The following is a 21,298-nucleotide window of genomic DNA, read 5'->3' as shown; positions in this document are numbered from 1 at the left end:
GATTTATCAAATTTAAATATCTAGATTTCTTATTTGTTTAAATCTGTGGACTTTAAATTTAAAGACTGAAATTGCTAAACAAAGATGAAAACAGTTGAATTTAGAAATTAAAGATGAGCTTTTTAATCTCTCTATCGAAATTAATTCTGTAGGTGTTCAGCCAATTAGTGTTAAATGATCTACTTTTGCATTTAAAATTCAGGGATGTGATTCTTCCACGGATTTCCGCTTATTTTCAGATTTTTCCATTTTTCCCACTAATTTCTGCGAATTATTATTTTTTTTTTTGCACAAGTTCAAATATTTTATGAGGAATTTAATTGTCCGTGGAGCGAAAGTATTGAAGTCCTCATTCCTCTCTCTGAAGTTTCTCTAAAAATCATTTCCTTGAGATAAAACTGGTTGACCTTTATACAGGAATGAGTTTTTTTGCTTTTGTCTCTCGGATTTCAGCCTTTTTATCAAAAACTCAGATTCTCTAAAAGTTTTTTTTTTTTTATAAAAATAAATATCCCTTTTTTTTTTTTTTTTTTTTTTTTTTTTTTTTTTTTTAAGCTTTAGCCGTTTTAATAAAATAATTATATTATTTACAATTTTCAAAGATTGACAGAAAACTCAAACTACGTCCTTGCTGCTAACCCTTCCGCATTTTTACTTATTTTAGCTATTTCTCTATTTTAGCTTGTAATATCAAGCATCAATTTCTGTATTTATACGTGCTGTGAAAATTAGACATTGGGATTCATATTCACGTGATTTAAAAATTATGCATCGTGATTTGTGTTTTTGCATTATTTACATTCTATATGGAGTTTCATATTCACGTGATTTAAAAGCCTCATATCGGGATTCATATTCTCTCAATTTAAAATCATGCATGTAATTCATATTCATATATTCATAAAATTTTAAAATTAATCTTCGGGATTTATAATCACCAAGTTTAAAAATCACACTTTTTTTGTCAAATTTTTGGATATATATGTATACACAAATAAAAATAATTATGATAATTCACTCATTCTTGGATTTCCTCTTTTTTACTTTCTGACTACTCTCATCCCTGAAAATTACGCTATTTAAAGGTACATTAAGAATATTTTCATTTTATATTTTAGGAAAAATTAGAAATATAATTTTTTTCTGGATGAAATTATTTTGAGAAAAACTTTATTACTTGATTAAAGATAATATTGATAAATTTTTTTCAAAAAGTTTGATAAAAAAGATTATATGAAAATAACGTCAAAGGGTTGAAATCTTGAATAAACACTAAATTGTTGCTTATCAGTCTGACTAAATTATTGGGAACACATTTTTCAGATTGCAGCTTCTTTATATTTGGATAATTACCTCCAAATTTGCTTGAAAAATGTATGTTTATTCAGGAAAAATTCAGTTTTATGTTGTCTTTACTCTTTACAGAATATATCTTTTTATAAATTGAGAGTTTAAGAATACTGATGTACTTTTGTAATATTTTCACATTTTTGTTTTTTTTAATTTATATGATTATTTTTGTTACCTTGAATTCTTAATCTTATGAGTTTATTCAGAATGCCATTTAACACTGCATTCATTTCAATGTAATTCAAATTTCTGTGCTTGACTTTGTAACCTAGTTTAAGAGTTCAGTGGAGTAAGATTCTAAGTTGCATTTTAATAAATGTCAGTAAATTAGCTTTAAAGTTACCTTGGCAATAATAAGAAATAAAAATTATATTTTCCTTTTTTTTTAAAAGCTTCCCAGTTGGCAAAATATATAATACTCAGTTTAACTGTTAATTTCATAGCAGTCACAATCTATGTTCGACTCAGATTTAGATTCCAGCGGTAGCTAGTTGATTCAAATTCTGCTCTTAGCTTGCACTGGCCACAGTGTTGTTGTAAAATATTAATTTACTGTATATTTATACTCTTTGCCTGTAAATATTATTTTAGTAAAATATTATATTGAAATACATGTTTCAGTTGGTGCTGGTTCTTCTGGTGCTGTTATTGCTAATAGATTATCAGAGGATCCAAATGTGAAAGTATTATTATTAGAAGCAGGTGGTTCGGATAACCAAATAACGGACGTTCCTTTAGTGGCTGCAAGTTTACAACAAACACCTGTAGATTGGGCATATCAAACAGAACCTCAAGAAGTAGCATGTTTGGGCCTTAAAGGCAGAGTATGAAAATTCTTTCTGAAGTTTATTTTTATAAGATTTGTTTATGTTTTGTCTTAATTTATATTATCTTTCCAATAGCGCAGTAGATGGCCTCGAGGTAGAGTTCTTGGCGGTTCGAGTACTTTAAATTATATGCTGTATGTTAGAGGGAACAAGAAAGATTATGACAGGTGGGAAGCCTTGGGTAATAAGGGATGGTCTTGGAATAATGTTTATCCTTATTTCTTGAAATCTGAAGATAATAGAGATCCACCTTTAGTTGATTCAGGTTTGAAAACTTTCATATAACATTTGATTATGAATAATTAGGATAATATCCAACTGTATTTTTGATTTATTAGCACTGTTTTTATGACATTTTATCTATTTAAGAATATATCTGAACTCTGAATATTAAATACATATTTTAAAATAAATTTGACATTTTAGTTATTTTATAAAATGATTTTGTCTGATATTTTAATTTTAAGATAGAATCTGCCAAAAAACAAATACCGTTTAGAGCAGTTCAATTTATAAGTTTTATTAATAAATAATTTATAATCTGTAAGCTCTTATATATTGCAAGCTGATTTTTAAAAGAAAGTAAAATTGAATGTACAAATAAAAATATTTAAAATTGTTTTTTGGTAAAGAGAAAAATTATGGAGGTTACAAAAAAATTAAGGAAACTTAAGTAAAGAAAAAAAAAACTCTGATAGCTTCAGAGGATTTGGTAATTGTTGATGAGAATGTTTGATTAAGAGAAAGCTGGTGTGTATTCAAAATTCCTTGCATTCTATTGTTGACTTGAAGAACTAAAAGCTGTTATTTTTAGGACTGAACAAATTGTTAGAAAGTATTGTTTCTTGCAAGGAATTTCTGTACATGCTGTCTCAGAATCACTTATCGGGTAAACTAAACAGTGAAGGAACACTTAAGCTTCGCTTGCCTTTTAAAAAATCATTAATTTCAAAATTCGTAATTTTAGTTAAATGACAGTGTCAATATATTTGTTACTAATTGCAAATTATGTAAAAATATTGTAGAGAACTTACATAATATTGTTTTAAAGTTTTGGAGGTTCAAATAACAAGTAGTAAGAATACCAAGTGAAGGAACAGCTCGTACCAGTGAAGGAACACTTAATTTTGGTTATTTTTTAATGCTTTTTATGAATTTATAAGCCATACAATTATCTAAAAACAAGCCTATTCTTGAAATGATAACATATAAATACTTGGAAAATGCTAACTTTTTTGTAATCATGAATTGAAAATTAAAGTGTCAACATATTAATACACACTGTTCATTCACTGGCAAATCTATGCCCAGTAAAGGAACATGCCTGTTTCCTCACTGGCTAGAAGTTGTTTTTCGTATTTTTAACATACTTTTGATGCGGAACATCACTAAAGGTAGAAGAAAATTAAAGTTTATCTTTCAGTTTCATTAACTTAGAAAAAAACCCAGAAAAGGAGCACTTGTTCCTTCAATGGTTCTTCATCGTTTGGGGATCCAGTGAATAAACACTCCCTTATCTCAGTACTTTATTATGCTATGATGCTTAAAAAAAATAAAACGTAACTTCAATAACTATATTTTGAATTCTCTTTTTCACAGTGAGAAAAATAAAACTATTACATGCAATTAATTCCACTTCAAACATATAAATGCAAACACTCACCTTATAATTTTTTCAAAGAAACAAGGTGTTGCAGAGATAATAACAAATTCAAAATTTTTTCCAGAGAAGTCTATTTGACCAGGTAATCCAAAACATTGCTAGATGACTTTCTATTGTTTGGTAGTAAGCTATTGTTACCAATCAATCTAAAGAAAAACTTTCAAATTCTTATTTTTAATCAATATATATGAAATGTTCCTTCACTGGGTAGTGTTCCTTCACTGGTTGGTTTACCCTAGTACTTTTTATCTTCTAACCTAAAAAAGAGATTGCTTTTATCTTACAGTATATTCTGGTTGGAATAATCTGAAAAGAATGATAAATTACCTAAAAAAAGAAACTGAAATTTTGCAATAAAGTATTTAAGGTTCCATTTATTTCAATGAAAAGAATAGTAAAAAATACTATTAAGAAAATTTTTTATTAAATTATTTGAAGAAATTAAGAATATGAAATGAAGGGATACAATTATTCCAATAGTAATTCCACTCTCAGGTCTCTTCACAATTGTGGCATTGTATTTGGAGACAAAACATGATTGTTTTGCTGGACATTTGCATGGATTTAGTAAATATAAGCCCCTTGTGCACATTTTAAAATCATAATTTTGAGATGGACAGCTCTAAAATATTCTTCATTGAACGGAACAAAAAACTACACTGGATATTGGCAAACTGGAGTTGATACAATGATATCCAATTAAATTCTTTTGTATTTATTCACTTCTTTTATGTTTTTGATTTATGTTAATTATTCCTTTTATGTAAATGACTTCTCTTATGTTAATAGTTTTTTTAATGTTTTATGTCTATTATGTTTATTACGTTTTTGCCTTTTTCTGATCTAATTTTTGTCTTTTATGCTCCAATCTCATGCATCTTTCAATGGGAGGCCAATGACATTCAATAGAGCTTTTATAATGAAGAAAAAAAATTCATTGACTGTTTAATTAAAACAGTAAATTGAAATCTTTAGATTAATGTGTTCAAAATTTAAATATGTTCTGTTCTTTAACTTTAAATCTGAATATATTACTATTTATTTACAAATCTCTCTATACATTACTTAAAAGGTTTTGACTTCCAAGCATTCTTTTTTAATGTTCTAATAAATGTGATTTTTACAGAGATTGTTGCCGTTTTGAAATTCAAATATTAATAAAATACTTGGTCAAAGAATTATTTTTTAGAAGGATAAAATAAAATTATTTTGTCTTTCAATTTTTGTGCAAAGTTGGAGGAAAAACAATTTTATTTCTTAACACACCATCACCAGAGACATTTTTTTTTAGAAGTTTAATGGTGTTTGTGCAATGTTTGTAATTTATAGTGACCCTTGGCTTTATAAAATATGTTTACTTAAAATACTTTTATTCAATGTGTATACAATTTCATTCAGTATGGTACGAATTATGTATAAATAAATCTGTATAGTTTTTTCTATTTCATTATTAGGGAGAGATAGTATTTGTAATACCTAAAGAAAAGAGAATCACAAATCTTTATGAATATTGCCATTAAATCATAATTGCTTTCAACATAGTTAATTTTCATCCTAAAAATGAAAAGGCTATCATTTTCTGTGTGTGATTAGTTGGATTACATAAATATTTTCAAGTTTGAGACTAAATTATTTGCCAATTTTAGAAAACGTGGACGAATTTATGGTGCTCAGAGTGCATTGTTTAGAGTACTTGACATTGAAATGAGAAAAGACTTTGAATAATTCATTTTAAAAGATTGAAAATGAATTTTTTTATTAGATTGAAAATGGATAAAAAGAATCTGCAATGAAATATATTTAAATTAGTGTTGCCAGACTGTCATCTAAATTATTTTGTCAAGTTTTCTATCAAGTCGACATTGACAAATGCACTTTTATTATTGGCAAACATCCAAGAGAAAAATTTCTCTACTGTATTCATGTGAGGCTTTCTTACAGTTTTGATTTTTACATGTTACTTGCAGGTTTTAATCATTCATGGAAAGAAAATTTATACTGAATCTATTTGATACCAGAAAGTAGTGTGTGTTTATGTACTTGTTAAAAAAATTTAAATAATCATGTTTTATTTAATTTTGATTTAAGTTGCATGAGGAAATTCAAAAAAAGATTTTTTTGTAAAAATCTGTTTCTTTATTTTATAATATCTGTAATTTTCTTAAGAAGAGTAATTGTTTTTTTTAACTCAATTTTGTTTCACACTTAATATTTGCTGCTGAATTTTATGATAGAAATGCTTTTTTTTTTTTTTTTTTTTCCAAAAAATTTAACATGCCTTAAAATGCCAGTTTTTGTAATTTCAAGCTATTAACTCTTTTCTTCTTTGACTGAATTATTTAAATTATAATAATGCAATATGGATGTCTATATTGAAATAAATTTTAAATGCATTTATTGATTTGTAGGTTATCACGCAACTGGTGGTTATTTAACCGTTTCAACACCACCGTATGCAACACCTCTTGCAAAGAGTTATGTTGAAGCCGGTTTAACTATCGGGTATCCAAATATTGATATAAATGGTGCTAAGCAAGGAGGTATGCTCAAACAGTTTTATTTGTTAACATATAAAAAGTTTTAATGAAAGTGGCTTAGATTTATTGTGTATGCATGTTTAGTTCGTAATTGCACTATGAAAGAATTCTTCATTAAAATCTTCATCGTAATGAGATTTGTATATTTTTGATAGTTTTTTCTTATTTAACATAGTTTAGGAAATGTTTTTGTAACATTTTGAATTCAATGTATACAATAAGTGCTATTGAAAGTATTTACTTGCCTATGTCTATTTTGTCTCATAAATTTTGCCTAGTATGTTATGATGTCATGTAATATTTAATTTTATTTTTACCTTCTCCTGTTTAGGTTTTAGTTACACTAAAAAGCTTATTTATTTTTTAGGTTGGATGATTCCCCAAGGTACCATCAGAAGAGGAGCTCGTTGCAGCACTTCTAAAGCATTTTTACAACCAACTCGAGGAAGGCCTAATTTGGACATTGTAATATTTGCTCATGCAACAAAAGTAAGGACAAGTTTAGATTTTCTAAATCTTTTTTAAACACTTATTAAATTTCATGTATAGTATACATTGATTAATTTTTTTCTGTTTGTTTCTTTGTTCTATCATATTTTTTATTACAGTTTGTGATTATTCAAGTATTTCCTGTGTAGGGGGAAATGGGGTAAGACCATGTAGCTAAGATTCAAAGTTTCTAAACTGTTTGACCTAAAAATTGTCAGATTTTATCAAGATTATATTTAGTTGTGTGCAATATATTACTCCCGAAAGGCTAATGATGGGCTACTTTTTAATAAATGATTTTTTTTTTTCTAGGAAAAGTCAAATCACCCAATTTTTCTCCACTAGTGGGGTAAGAATTGTGCACATGTGAACTCTATGGGGAAATTTAGAAATAATAGAATTTCATTGAAAAAGTGGCAGATATTTTCTCCCATTTTATATGACAATTTGAGAAAATTATGCATGTAATTAACTCTTGATGTAATCAAGACTACTCAAGGGAAAGAGGGGCAATCGTACGCTGGTACCGCTGAGAGCCCGAGCAAAATTCCTTACAAGAAATAAGTTATTAATTATTTTTTTAAAAATAAAATTGCGAAGAATTTTTTTTATCTACATAAAACATGCAATTTTCTATAAAGAATCTTCAAAAATTCTACAAAATATGAAAGTAAGGTTTTTTCGTGATTTGAGTAAGGCGCCAACAATTAATTTTATCCTGGGGCCCATGAGAAACATTAAGGCATTTTATAACGGTTGATAAAAGTCTGGTTATGTTTAGCAAAGTATCTCTTAAACATTGGATATTTTTTTTATTTCAATCAGATTTTTAAAAAAAATTGTTTTTGCATTTAACGATTTCACAAAATGTATAAATAATAGATATTATTTAACAATAATGCTGCAACTAAAATTCTTAATAATAAAAAGATTAGTAATATTTAATTATTGCAAATAAATTACTGAATAAATAAAGTCAGTTTTTTTAATCAAATTAAAAACATTAATAAATTGCAAAGACAGAGAAACAAATTATCAAATGAAAAGTAAATTAATTTAGATCAGAAAACATTTTCAAAAAAAAATTATTTTTGGCAGGACAAGTCTTTATTCCTTATTTACATGTCGATATTAAATAAGTTGTAAAATTACTTGTATTGTAATAAGTGTGTACAAAATGAAATAAATGAATGTGATTGAAATGTATTTAATGATATTTATCGATATGATGATTTAATGATATATTTATAATATTTATTGATAATAAAACAGCAAATTATTTTACATACTACAATGAGCACATTAAAATATGAAATAAATAATGCAAAATTATAATTTAGAAGCTACATTCTTAACAGCATTTAAACTCTTAAAGAGAGATTATGTTTAATTTAACTTATTTCTTGATTCTATGAATAAAACATTTATTATAAATGGGATTTGATATCAATGGTTTATTATCACAGCCTTAAGTATAATATATTAGTTAATGGATTACTGTATGTATTTTTTAAATAAATCTCTGATTTTAAAAAAAAATCATATGATTCAATACATTTTTTTAAAATTATTTTTAAATAATTCTAACCGTGCTTTATATTTTTCTTGACATTTTTGCAGTTCTTGAAGATTGCCTTCCACAACCACTCCCACATTAAATTTAAAATCAGCAATAGTCGAAATTTTTAATGCAATTAATTTCTGTGATGTAAAAGTTTAGAGTTAACAAATAGTTCCTTGTTATTTTAAAAATTACTCTTGATATAAAGGAGCATTACCTGAAATGAAATTCACATTTAGCAATGTAAATTATAATAACTTGTATGAATTATATATTCAAGGAATAATAAAAAATGTCCAAGATTTAGTATATTTTCAGACTTAGACTATTTAGCGAGACTTGTAATAAAACTATCGATCAGTCTGGAATTTTTGGTGGCCCTGGGCAGTTGCCCTCCCCTAAGCATGGCCCATGATGTAGTTATCTTCTTCCTCCACTGCACTACAGATTTTGTGGGCCCAGCATAGATACACATGAAAGGGAAAGGGTTTTAACATTAAGTGCTACTATTAGACTAAATCCTCATTGTTTGTTACATATTTAATCTTTATGAAAAATATAATAAGCTGGACTAAAAATAATTCCTATGAATGTAATAACTAATAAATAAGTTTACTTAAAAAATAAGAGAACCTTAAAAAAGTTTTCATAGCTAAACAAACTTACCTACACAGATGCCATGAATTAAGTAACAAAAGTACAACATTATGGCTGGTCCTTCTTCTTGACTAGTAAAATATAATTGAGTTTGTTTGCTAAAAAACAGAACTAATTTCTTCTGAATTAAGATACCAAACATAATTATCCCTAAAATTTTAGAGGGAAATAACACCTAAAAGAAATGAAGTAGCTAATGTTACTTGTACGTGTAGCAACATGTAACAATTTTATGCAACGGGCCTTGTGTGTATTCATACATTTAAGAATCTAAAATTAAAACTAGTGGTTAATGTAGCAATTATGTTTACAAAAGCCATTTTTTTAAATCCATGAAAGTTAATTAAAAATTAGACTGAGTCTATATATCAAGAATATTGAAAAATTGTAAAAATTACTTGCCCACCCTTTTCAACTTATCTGCTTTTAAAAACTACAAGTGTTATTATTAGTGTGACAAAACGTAAAGCAACTTTCTAAACTCTTTCCTCGAAGGTTTAAATTCTAACTTTTAAGCAAAAATATAGTATAATGTTTTTAAATTCCAAATTAGATTGTGTCTATTTTTAATCTCCTTTAGATTCTTTTTGATGAGAAAAAACGGGCGCGTGGAGTGCAGTTTGATAGATTACGTATTTCATATACTGTCCATGCAAGAAAAGAAATAATTGTATCAGCTGGTGCTATAAACTCTCCACAACTTTTAATGCTGTCAGGAATTGGCCCAAAACATCATCTGCAACAACTAGGGGTTGGTGAGATTGCATTAAATTATTTGTGTCTGCAATTTTATATATATTTTTTATTTAAGGTTTTATTAATTTACATATATATATATATATCTTGTATGGTATGTATCTATGGACTATAGCACATCAAATACAGCCTTGTTATATGGACTGTTAAAGATAGCATAAACAGCTCATAAAATGTTTGATTATCATTGTTCGTTATTTTTTGTTGAATTTGTCCTAAAATTTTGTATGAAATTGATTTTCATTTACTCTGTTCCATAACTACTAAAAATATTACTATGAAAATGTTGGTTAAAAATTTCTAATTTAAATTAGTTGTTCATATTACTCGTACTTTAGTGTAAGATAAATAACATCAATGCTATTTTTTTCTTTTTTTTTTTTCTTATCTCCAAGTTAAAAATTTAATATTTAGTCTGTGTTTGGTTAAAGTATTTGAAAATTTTTCTTTGTTCCATTAAAGCCTATCTTTAAACTTTTTTTGCTTTTTAAAGCATAACTTTATCTGAATTTTTTATTAGTTTATTTTAAGCTTATAGTCTTTGTGTTAAAGTCAAATGTTGTGTTTTTTTTAAACATTTGAAAGTGGCTCTCCTGGTAAAATTAAATAAAAATATTTAGCATACTTATTATATTAGCATAACATAATATTAGCTTGTTGATGAATTATGCTATTTCTAGAGGTGAAACTAATGTAACGGAATTTTTTCCCTAATTTATTAAACAATTGAAAATAAGTTATTAAACAGTCAATTTTATAATTTTTCCATGTAGCTACTCCAAGTTTGTTTTACTTTCTTTTTATTCTAATATGCAATGTTTTAATTTTTTTTTCTTCCAAAAGACTTATCAAAATCAAAAAAGTTTCAGCATCTATCTGAAATACTTCACAATATCTTTTCTATCAAATGTCACGCAATGTTCATTGTTAGATACCCAAAAATAAAATTAGTTTTAGATATATTCTTATGCTTTTTCTAAATATTTGGCTCTAGTCTATAGAATTTTTTTTTAGCATTTTTTATAAAACATTTTATCAGACTTTACATAATGTCAGACTGAAGACATGATAAAACCTCCTAATTTAATGAATTGTAGGAAACATCCCAGCCTAGTGGAAGTGCTGTATCAGCATTAAAAACTTGAGATTTCTTTTACATAATGTTGGAGACTATGAGAAAGATTGAATAAATTATAAAAAGAATATCAAAATCTGCAATGCAAAATGACATTGAAACTGTGCATTAATGAATTATGAAAGAAAACAAAAATATACTTAATGTGTACAAGTTTCCTGATATGTATATTTTATAGACTAGGATGTTTTAATAGGTTAATTTAAAAGAAAAAGTGTTTAAAAATTAAACGTAGAATATTTAGATTGTTAAAGAATGTTTAAAATTTCTAATAAATTAAGAAAATCAAGTTACTAAATAATTAAATGAGTAATTGCTTTATAGCATTTCTTTGAAGACTAAAATTATTTTCAAAGGTCTTTATTAACATGCTAACTTTGGCTATGTCATGTGTTGATAACTATACTATTGTTTTTAAATGTGTGTAAAAATTTATGAAAGGTATTTATTTTAAAATCGTTTTAGAATTAAAAATATGTTTTTGAAACCTGTGACAAGCTTTCAAATGAGGTTAAAAAATATCGAATGGGTATAGTATAAATGTGTTTAAAAGACTTGCACATTATTTGAAATGCCTTGCCATGGTTTCATATGAAATGCATTTAACTTATCTATTATAAAACAAAAGTTTTGAAATAAGTTTTTACTAGGATGATAAAATTTTTACTAAGAGATAATAATGCATCTAAAAAATCAACAAATTTGAAATTCATATTGTAATAAAATAGGATAAATTATATTGATAGTAATAAAAATGCTTTTGTTGAATATTTTTCTTCATAGCATTAATTTTTTTCTTCCTATAGATTCCTGTTATTTCTGATTTACCAGTTGGATACAATTTACAAGATCACATTTATCCAGGGGGACTTCATGTTCTTATTGATCATCCTCATTCTATTTTGCAACCTCGTATCATTAATCTCATGGATATCAATAATTTCATTTTATTTGGACGAGGTAGCTTATCCAATTTCCTTATAGATTTTGTTTAAAATATAGATTTCAAACCTGTTACATTTGAAGCTGTTGTTCTCTTGTCATCTTATGTTTTCTAATCTAAATACTTTAAGGTAAAAAAAAAAAAAAAAAAAAATTTATAGTGTGCCAATTAGGTTTCTTTGTTTTGCATAAAAAATAAATGTGATTTATTTTCTAATAAAATTGCTTTTATTTTAATATTGAAATTATTTTGGATCCAGTTATCAAGATGAGTATTATTATTTTCAAAATCTTTGTAAATGATTTTATTTAGTTCTTGGGAAATGAGAAAATGATTAGATGAGAAAATAAACCTTTGTTGTCACATAACGTTTGAAAAATATTTTTTTATCTAAAATTAATATTTTTGAAATATTTTATTGGTTCATCAGGTTGCCCTTTCCTGGGGAGATCCAATGAAGAACTTTTACACTTATTTTTCCTCATTCTATAACATTTTAAGTTTGTATGAGTATAGAGATGCATATAAATGATTTTATGGCACACTGTAGAAGAAATGTAAAAAGTGAAAAATGAAAAACAGCGTAGAAATAAAAATCAGCAAAGAATTAATAAAGTGTGTTAAAGTTTTTTTTTTTTTAAAATTATAATTTGATTTGCATTGTTTTTTGAGTAAACTTTTTTCTTATCTTCAACATTTCATCTTTTCTATCTACTATTAATTTATTCAGGGAAAAAATAGTTTAAATTTGTTTTCAACAATCATTCTGCAATAATTTCAATAATAGAAGACAACTATATTACACAGTCATTTATTCAATTAAAATCTTTCCTTTATAAAGCAATTTAAATAAAATTTCATTACCAAGACTACAATGTTAACATATATTTTATACTTTGTATTGAGAGGAAGTGCTCTTCCACTAATATACTGTGCCAAACAAAAAATGTCTTCTTGCTTGTTAAAAATCCAGATTTTCATTTATTCAGGCTCATTATAAGTAGGTTCTACTATATTTGTGTGTCTTTAATTGTTTTTAATTTTTTTAACCGTGTATTTATGTGTTTAATAGGCTTGAGAAATGCTCATTTGTGATGTTTGCTTTTTCTGTTTTTACGTTTAATCTATGCACAATTTTGACGTTAATGTCTTACAGGTCCTTTTACAACTCTGGGAGGGGTAGAAACTTTAGGCTTTATTCATACAAAGTATGTCAACGTTTCTGAAGATTGGCCTGATGCTGAAATTCATTTTGTTTCCGGCAGTCCCGTTTCTGATGGTGGGCAAACATTTCAACGTGTTATGGGAGTATCAGACCAGGTAATTTTACGAAATCTCTTATATTTTTTTATTCGTTAAGTTTTTTCTTTAATTTTTATAGTGGTTTGTTGCATTGATAAATTTAGATGAATTTCTGAATTAAAGTTAAACTTAGAAATGAATAATCAAGCTAAATATTATTTTTTTTGCTGCATTAATATTGACCATTTGCTGCATTAATATTGAAAATCTTCAATACGAAAATCCTTTTTCAAAATTTGATAACTGTTTACTTTATTGGCATTTAAGCAGGGACGTAGCTCAAAGCTGTTTGAGGGAGTTCTAATTCCCCAAATTTTTTCAAAAATTATGTTATATGTGAGTCAGGAATTTTCTAAAACAATACTTGAGGTACCCCTTTCTCAAATATTGTCACCCAGCTATGTGTCTATATTTTACTGGAAATTCAATGTATTCAATAACAGTTAACAATGTGTTATCAGCATCATTAATTTTAAAAATATTTAATTTAATTTTGAAATAAATTTTAGAAATTTAACTTGTGATTTTATTTCATTAAATAAGTTTTGTAATTTAGTTTTTGTACTTTCAAAATATTTTTTTTGTTTTAATGCATATCATAGCTAGACTATTCAAAATGCATTTTTAAATTAAGATAAATTATTCATTTTTGTTTTTCAATTTTCTAACATAGCCAATTTTTTAAAAAAAAATGTGATTTGTAACCTAGGTGTGAGTGTGCTTTTTCAAATATAATTTTAACAGTTAATGTTTGTTTTTGGCTGTACTTGTTGGTTTTAAAATTTCTCAGCGTTATAAAAATATTGTTTTTATCTGACCAAAATATTTTAATTATAAATATTTATAAATTCATTTAATTATCAATTTTTTTTAAAAAGATTGCTGAATTTGCAGTTTTTTTACTCTATTTTCTATGTCCCTTTGTGCTAAAGAATTCAGGTGTACCAACTGAGCTTGGTATTTAAAATTTTTTAACCTTTTAAAATTTATCAAAAAAAATTTGTTTATTTTATTCTATGTAGAAAGAACTTCATTTTAAATGCAGGAGAACTCTATTCTTTAAATTCCTATTAAAAAACATTTAAAAATGTTGTATTTAACACATTTCAGGCTTAATCATTTAAAATGAGTGGTAGTAAAAAATATATATCAGCAGATTTGCATTTTTTGACTAAAAATTAAGTCTAATTACCATATAAATTTCATAGTTTTTTTCTTCATCTTTTAATTCTGTTGGGTAGTTTTTACATTGAAAAGTAAACAAGTATAGTTAAGTTATAAATCCGCTACTTTTCTTTGTATTTCTTTTAAAACTTTTTAATACTGTCATTCATTTAAAAATCTTTTTATACTTTTATCATATAATTAATTTTTATCATTTTATTTTTAGTTGTGGCAGTCTTATTACAAGCCATATGTTTTTGAAGATACGTTTTCGATGCATCCTGTTCTCCTCAGACCTAAGAGTAGAGGATTTATAAAGTTGCGATCTACTGATCCCTATGATCCCCCAATTATTGATCCAAAATACCTAACTCATCCACATGATGTCTTAACTATGGTTGATTGTAAGTTTTCCCCTTCATTTGTACTCAATTAAATAATTTTAGAAATTATTTATCTTTCATTGAAAAGAGTATATTTAACCTTCCTAAGTTGTTCAGTGTCTTTTTGAACCCAAATAACTTAAACAGACTTAAAAAAAAAAACAACAAAAAAACTGAAGCTGATTTAGATACTTTTTGCTTTTTATTATATGGATTTTCTTTTTCTAACTTTAAACATTTGAAGGTTCACTTTCAGATAAGTACTGGCTTGAAAATCCAGAGACCCATTATCCTTTGATTATATTTGCAATACTTAATTTATAGCATTTTGATAGACAATGAAAGTTCATTTTTGGCATAGTATAGGCTATTCTGCATAGTATACTCATTTCAACAACCACTTTCTTAAATTGGATTGCTATCAGTAATGTGATGCTTATTTTAATATGAAAATAGATTTGCAAAGCTAAAAATATGAAAAATCTATCATTCTAATTTTTTTTAATAGAAATCTATGTAATCTGTGTTTTAACATGTATTTTTCTGTTTAAATTTGACCATATAATTTAAGATAAGGTTTAATTTCCTTATGGTAAAATTTGTATTTATTTTTCACCAGAATTTTTTTTTTATGGTATTATGTTTGGCTTTTACAGTATATCTGCACCTATTATTTGTCTGCAGTCACGAATAAAATATTTTAGTGATTTTGATTGTGTAATATTTATTTTTAAATTTTGATTGTTTCTGAAAATCACTGATCTGCATTATATGTTAGCTTTATAATTTTTTCTGAATTCTTGTACATTTTATCAAAAAACGCTTACTGGAAAACCAAATTTGAAAGAAATTTTTTTTTTTTTTATTGCAAAAAAAAATTTTTTTTTTTTGAAATTTTTAAAAAATATTTTAAACATTTTTAAAAATTAATTACTTTACAACCATTAAAAATACGTTGATATTAAAATTATTACTATTTTACCAATTTACCAATTTTTATGAAAAATTTTGCCAATATATAATATTTTCCTTCTTTTCTAACTGTTAAGCTGTACTTCCAAACAGTATGTTACTTTCCATTCCATTTTATCCTGTTTCCACTCAAATAAATGTCCATATAAATTGTTTTTAGATCCTTTATGTTCAACATTGAAGTTTTGTTGCTATTTTAAGAATTTCAGATCTTTCAAAACAGCTATTTGCTACTTATATTTTAAACATTTATTCTTTTCCTTATTAATTCTTAGTATTGAAATTTGTTTTCTGATAAATAATAATAAATAATAATAATAATAGTTATGCTTTTAAAATAAATAATAATAATGTCTGATAAATAATAATAGTTATGCTTTTAAAATTATTACAATAATAAATTGTTGAAAAGTTTTCCAGGCACAAGGATTTTTTAGGTTAATAACAATCTGTGACTAAATGTTTATCGGCTATTATTTAAATTTCAAATTATAAGAATATAAAATATTAATAATTATGCAATTCTTCATTAATATTTTGAATCTTTATTTTGCCTGAAGTCAATTCGAAAAAAAGTATTCATCACCCCTTTTTATTTTTTCATGGTACATAAAAACATAAAAAGTGATTTATAACTATTTTTCACTAAACTTTTAATTTTGAAATGAAGTTCTAAAATTGCTGCAAATAATTACACTAGTTTATTTTGTTTATTATAATTTTTTTTGTCCCTGAAATTCAACCTTGTAATATAGTTATCTCTTCATAAAATTCAACCTTGTAATAAAATTATTATAACTAGAAATTTAGATTACTTTTTTAAGATTTTTAAAAATGTTTATTATGAAACATTACTAAAATTTGGTTGTATCTTATACTTTCAATCTCAACTTTGTAACTGAAATTTGATACAAAATATAACTAAGACATATTTTATCAACAAGTAAAAATCAACTCTCAGTTACTGTTTCAAAATTATAAACTTTTCATTTACCATCTTAGAGCTTAATATTTCTTCTATTAGCACAAAGATATAGTTTATGTTATAAAAAGTTGAATTGATACGTTATTTCTTAGCTATTTGTATTTGCATCCACATAAATTGAAGGATATTATTTTTTAACAAAAATGTCCATAACAATTTAAAGAAAATTTTAGTAGCTCTTTTATTGCTGAGCTACTTTGGCCAACCATGAAACAATTTTCTTGTTTAGTACTATCTGTTATGTAAGAAAGCAAACATCCATTCTGAAATGAATCCTTGATAAAAAGTTCATCATCAATAGCTCGACAGCCCAGGGTGGGCCTTTTCCTCCTCAAGAAGTTTTTTCCTGCTAGCATTTTCCAGTTTTTAGTTAAGACCAAAAGGTATTTTTCTAGGCCATCTATCCATCTGAAATTCAGCTTGCCTCTTTTTCGTGTGTCAATTGGTCTGGCATTAAGCACTCTTTTTGTGGTGCGGTTTTCATCATTTCTTGATAACGTGGCCTTCCCATTTTATTCTTTGTTTAATACCTCTCAAGACCTTTCTCTCAAAGGTACCCAATATAACTTCATCTGTACAAGACATGGTCCAGGTTTCTCAAGCATATGGTAAAATTGATCTTAACAGATTTATGCTATAAAACCTTTCTTTTTCTATTTATTACATTAAGCATTAGATTTAGATTTCTATTCAAGCATCTATTGGCTATAGTGATTCTCTTGTGTATTTCTATTGTAATATTGTTCCTGTTGTTGATTACAGAACACAAGTAAACTAAATTATCAACAACCTCAAATTTACGAGTTAAATGCTTTAATAATTGTCCATTTTGTAGATTTTTTTTATTTTTGATTCTGCATCTTTAAGCAATTTATCTTTTTATAAATATGGGTTTCATGGTTACAAGCACCACCCATGATTTCTCTTGTTTCCATACTCTATTTTCTCTTATTAATTATAATATTGTAAATCGTGTCGTGTGTAATCTTGAATTTTAGACATTCAAAGCTTGTGCCATTTAATTCTACATTCATTGTAATCCATAAAAGTATGTATTAATTCAATGTGTAATTTTGTTGCTAATTTTGAGGATCAAATATTTTTTTTTCTGTACGTTTTTAAGTGGTTATTTATGGTGTATCTCCAGGACAATTGAAGACTTTTTTTTTTTCCTTTTCATTTCATGTTTCTTATGGTGTTGCCACTACACTTTTTTTTCCTAGCTATGAAAATTTGCATATCTGCTATGAGAACACCTGCTATTCAAAAATTTGGAGGCAAGCTGTTTGAGTCCCCATTGCCAGGCTGTGATCACTATCCAAAATACAGTGATCCTTATTTGGAATGTTTAGCGAGGATGTATACTGCTACATTGTATCATCCTGTTGGAACATGTAAAATGGGACATCATTCAGATCCAACAGCTGTCGTGGATCCACAGCTTAGGTGAGTACAATAAAGAGTGAGAAAAATTAATTTGTAATATTTGAGAAAAGGTTTTATGTAACTTGATGTTATTCTAAGTTCATATATTTTTTAAATCCTGCTCTACTGCAGAATGAGAAAGAAAAAATGATTTGAAGAGAAAAAAATGATAAATTATTCCATAACAAATATTTTGGGCTATTGTGATTATCACAAAATTAAATTATTATTTGTTTTTAAGTTGGTTTTCTTGACTAAACAGCTTAAATTGTATTTAGAAAGTTTTCTTCTTCCTTTAATAATAGCTGTATATTTATATTCTATTGAATGAAAGTGTTATTCTGAGGTAGATCATATTTGTAGTATTTTTTCCCTCTCAATATTGTGGAAAATTTTTTGTTTTTAATCAGTTTTCAGTGAAAGTAAGGATGTATAATACAACCAGGACAGAAATTATTCTATATGTAAATAGTTAAAGTTCCCTTACCATGAGTAGTTGCTGACGAAGTAACTACAATGGCTTTTGAAATAAATTTGCCAATTTTGCATAGGATGGATTAGTTCAAATGCAACTGTAGTTGGTTTTGTTCCAAAACTTCTGCTTTAAGACAAGTTTTTCTTGATACTTGCCTCAAGAGTTTCCTTGTATTTGTCTTTAAAGTTTTGAACCTAACAACTGAACGACGGGATACTTTTTGAATACCTTGCTTATAATTTTTCTCTAGGATTTATTTTATTATACAGTAGATCCTTATACCGCAAACAAAGAAGCCAGGGGGATTTGGGTTTTATTGAATTTTGCGTTATATAGATTATTTCCTTTATCTTTAAACTTACTTTACTATATATGGCAATATTAGTCTAGAACTTATCAATCTCTAAAAGCTTAATAGTTTTTAGATACTTAAAAACGCATGCATACTTTATTTGTAATTTACCAAAAATTTTCTGCAGTATTAGAACTAGTAACAAACAAAGTGATACATTTTCGTTTAAATAGATTTTGACATTTTCCCTTTTTTAGCAAATAATAAAACAAATAATGCAAAAAGTTGTTAGTTCATGCTCAGTTATGGAAATTTATTAACTGCAAATATTATTTTTTACATTCATAAAACCAGTGTGGTTTATGGAAATTTAGGGTACATAGAATTTCGTTATATAGATCTTCTACTCTATGTTATAAGCTACATTAAATTCTTGGTTAAGATATGTAAAGTCATTGAGATCATAAGACATGATCTATAAAATGTTGATACAATTAGAAGTTTAAGTATTTTATTTAATGTCGAAATTGGAACAATTTCATTTCTCTAAAAATGAATTAACATAACCATTTACACTTATGCGAAAGTATCTTTTTATAATATAAACTTAAACTTAATTTTCTTATAGTTTTGCCTATTTAAAATTTCACTTTAATCGTACACACCTTATTTATATTTTTGTATTTTTTTTTCTGTGTATGATTGGTTTCATCGACTTTTCTTTAATTATTAATAAAAATAAGAGAATTGACAGTCCAATGATTGATTGATACATAAAATATATACATAAGTGTAAAAACTTATTTTATTTCAAAAATTGTGAAAAATGTTATTGAATTTTTACAGAGTTAAAGGTGTGCAAGGCCTGCGGGTAGCGGATGCATCTATAATGCCAGAAATAGTCTCTGGAAATACTAATGCTCCATGCATTATGATTGGCGAGAAAGTATCAGATATGATTAAAGGCAAAAGAACTTTCTTAAAACCAAAAGGAAAAAGATGATAGACTTACCATTATATTAGGTTTTTCAAAAATCTCTTTTTGCTCAATTTTATCTCCCTTTTTTTTAAAAAAAATTGTTCCTTTAAATTATGTCTTCTGTGAAGAACTTATGTATATAATTTATGAACAGAACTGTAAATAAAATTTATAAGGTAATAAGGATTTAGGGTATTTATTAACTGGTGAAAAACAATTTGTTTCTTTGTTAAATTGAACTAGGTGATAATTTTGAACGAAAGGAATTGTTTTTGTGAATTTTGTTTTAATGGACTTGAAAATTTTAATTTTGTTAAAAATATACTTGTTTGAAAGTGAATCTTAAAACTTTTATTTATCAGATTTTGAATGTTCGTAACAAATTAATTTATTTCTAATTGAAAGTTTATTGATTTCTATATGTGTCTAAAATTTGTTTCTGTATTAAATTGTTAATCTGTAAGTGTGTTCGTATTAAGTTTAAATTCTGCTTTGACTATTAGGGAATCACTTAGATTGTATCAGTATTATATTATCATATATTTCTTAATTAAAAAGGAAACAGAATCAAAATCTGCCTTTTTTTAAAATTTTTTATTTGTTTAAAAATTGAAATAACATTGAATTGCATCTTTTTTTAAAACAATACCTTGAATTTATAGAAATTGTTATACATTTTTAAAGTTTTATAATTGTTATAATTTAAATGCATATAGTTAGTTTAATTTTTCTCCAATTGTACATATATGTGTTGGGATAAGTAAAGGCTTTTGATTTCATTGCACTCAGTATTGTATGTCTTTCATTTAGTGATGTATTTCTTTAAAATCTAATTATGAAACAAAATAATGAAATTAAAAAAAGAAATTTTAAAGAATAAAAAATGAAATTTTATTAGAATTTTAAAATTATTTTCTTGTAAAATTAGTTCATTTAATAGTACTATCTACTAATATTTGCAGAATTTGGTTTTATAATTGCTAAGTTTTAACGGAATTGAGAGCATTATAGGTTTCATCTTTAAAACAGTATATTATATAGTGGTATCATTTTTATAGTGATAGAAAAATTAAAGCCCTAGCAGAAAGCCAAAAATAAAACTCCTCTTAAACATTATTATATAAGGTAACATATTTTTTCTTTTGAAAAATGATAAATAGTGGTTACAAAATTGTTTAATTTTGATATTTTTTCTTTTTTTGCTTCCATCTCTACCCTTAAAATTCTCTTAAGATTCGTGGAATCCCAGTAAAAATATAAAAGATTTTAATAGAAACTTTTATATCTTATAGAAATTACTCTCCAACACAAAATCTGATATTTTGTAGTAATTTAAAATTTAAAATCATTTGAGTCTTTTTTTTTTAAAGCTATGATGTATCGTTTGTCTTGTTTGGAAAAAA

The 21,298-nt window shown here is 25.8% G+C and overlaps 1 protein-coding gene across 1 annotated transcript in view; it reads left to right on the top strand.

Moving 5' to 3' along the window:
* The window catches only part of LOC107451275 (glucose dehydrogenase [FAD, quinone]), a 46,714-nt gene extending 26,035 nt beyond the window's left edge, over positions 1-20,679 (top strand). Inside the window, exons 2-11 of the mRNA XM_016067327.4 lie at positions 1,972-2,174; positions 2,253-2,442; positions 6,249-6,380; positions 6,745-6,866; positions 9,665-9,835; positions 11,782-11,935; positions 13,075-13,238; positions 14,611-14,788; positions 17,948-18,170; positions 19,763-20,679. Coding sequence (XP_015922813.2) covers positions 1,972-2,174; positions 2,253-2,442; positions 6,249-6,380; positions 6,745-6,866; positions 9,665-9,835; positions 11,782-11,935; positions 13,075-13,238; positions 14,611-14,788; positions 17,948-18,170; positions 19,763-19,919 — 1,694 coding nt within the window. The 3' untranslated portion in view covers positions 19,920-20,679. The remainder of the gene's footprint in view (positions 1-1,971; positions 2,175-2,252; positions 2,443-6,248; positions 6,381-6,744; positions 6,867-9,664; positions 9,836-11,781; positions 11,936-13,074; positions 13,239-14,610; positions 14,789-17,947; positions 18,171-19,762) is intronic.
* Positions 20,680-21,298: the final 619 nt, after the last annotated feature.

The sequence above is a fragment of the Parasteatoda tepidariorum genome, chromosome 1, assembly GCF_982258835.1.
Source record: "Parasteatoda tepidariorum strain Cologne lab strain chromosome 1, Ptep-v5.0, whole genome shotgun sequence".
Taxonomy (NCBI): domain Eukaryota; kingdom Metazoa; phylum Arthropoda; class Arachnida; order Araneae; family Theridiidae; genus Parasteatoda; species Parasteatoda tepidariorum.
Note: the sequence above shows the minus strand (reverse complement) of the source record. Positions and strands in the feature narration are given on the sequence as shown.